Source organism: Frankliniella occidentalis, unplaced genomic scaffold, assembly GCF_000697945.3.
Source record: "Frankliniella occidentalis isolate FOCC.00 unplaced genomic scaffold, Focc_3.1 Scaffold825, whole genome shotgun sequence".
NCBI lineage: Eukaryota > Metazoa > Arthropoda > Insecta > Thysanoptera > Thripidae > Frankliniella > Frankliniella occidentalis.
The window spans coordinates 36327-37759 of NW_026267933.1; the positions used below are offsets into that span (position 1 = coordinate 36327).

The window sequence follows — 1433 nt, forward strand, 5'->3', positions numbered from 1 at the left end:
CCATGGGGAGGCCCATGGGGAGGCCCATGGGGCGCAGCCAATACGTCCCGGCCACACGGCCCTTTGATACCCGGCGGACGACACGCCGGTAAACATGCGGTGAAAACGCCCGCCATAGGTTTCCAAGTGCGGCTGGCGAGTGCTCAGTCAGTTTTTCACCGTTTTCAGGTAACGTGTAAACGCGTTCAGTGCAGCGTGACTTTTACAACCCTTGGGGTGCAAATCCACACTGATCGCGTTCCCAGGAATCCTAGTAGGCCGTTTTACCGAGATGTGTGCACACGGCCGCGCAACCGTGTGGATGCTCCGGAGTATGATTCAAACTGCAAAGCTCTGTTAAAATCGTGGTTGCATATTTTCTTTGAAAAAAAAAAAAAAATTAAATAAGCAAGCCCATTACTCACACAAATTCTTTAACTTCTACATGAACTCATGTGGTTTTAAAAATAAAAATAGTGCAAGTCGAATCGCAGCCGGCTTTTTAAATTAATTGGACGGCATGCTTACAGTAGACGTTGAGCTTGATCTCGTCCTCCTGCACCGAGTTGGACAGGTTGGTGTTCTCCGCGCGGCACATCAGCGCCGTGTTGTTGTCCCGCTGCGTCGGCGTGAAGGTCAGCGTCGATGTCGATATATTCCCCTCGTTGCTTTCCTGAAACGAAACGGCGGTAAAAATGAAAGACGACGCCGAGGGAGAGAATCGACGATCGAAGTGTATAAGCGATAGAGAGAGAGAGAGAAGGGAGGCGATATTAAACATTCTTCGCTGCGCGTGAGCGAGACTGGCGGGCGCGCCACTTTATTCTGGACTTCTTGGCACTACCGCATGTCACGCAGGAACAACCCCCTACTGAACGGGCCTGACGCTAATTTCCGTTGCGGCATCGCGTTGGCCTTATTGGGCGAGGCATGGCCTGGTGCGGCGCTGGTGCGGCGCGGCCTACCGCGGTAAGTGGCCCGTCGATGCTACTGACTTGTCCGCCCACCGATATACCCTTTTTCACCCACCGCACAGGTGCACCGCGGCATAGCGGCGGTTCCGGGGAGGGAGCATTTCTGGCATTTTTTTATTTTTATTTTTCCTTCAGAAAATAAGAAATAAGTTCAGATAAATGATTGAGAACAACGTATCGCAATAGGGTGTCGGGGGAGAAATAGTTCAAAAGAGAGGGCGCCGGCACAATTTGAATCCTACAGTCGTGCACCGACACACACGGTGGTGTGGGTGTGACCGGGCAGCGGTCATTATGGGTTTAAACACCAATCCGACAAAAAGCAGCAGCGGGGAATAACTCTTGTGCGTTACGTGCTGTGTGTTGTGCCTCGAGGCGTTCATCAGCGCAGACCGAAGTGGCCGAGCATGCCTGGCTAACAGGTGGGGGGCGCCTCCACCGCGACAACAATCTCTCCCGCCGACACGAACACACACACAC

General features: G+C 52.9%; 1 protein-coding gene across 1 annotated transcript in view; it reads right to left on the reverse strand.

Moving 5' to 3' along the window:
* LOC127751735 (B-cell receptor CD22-like) overlaps positions 1-652 on the reverse strand; it is a gene marked incomplete at its 5' end in the record, with an annotated part of 2982 nt that extends 2330 nt beyond the window's left edge. The window contains 1 exon segment of the mRNA XM_052275731.1: positions 508-652. Within this exon segment, the coding sequence (XP_052131691.1) occupies positions 508-652 (145 nt within the window).
* Between the last annotated feature and the right edge of the window lie 781 nt (positions 653-1433).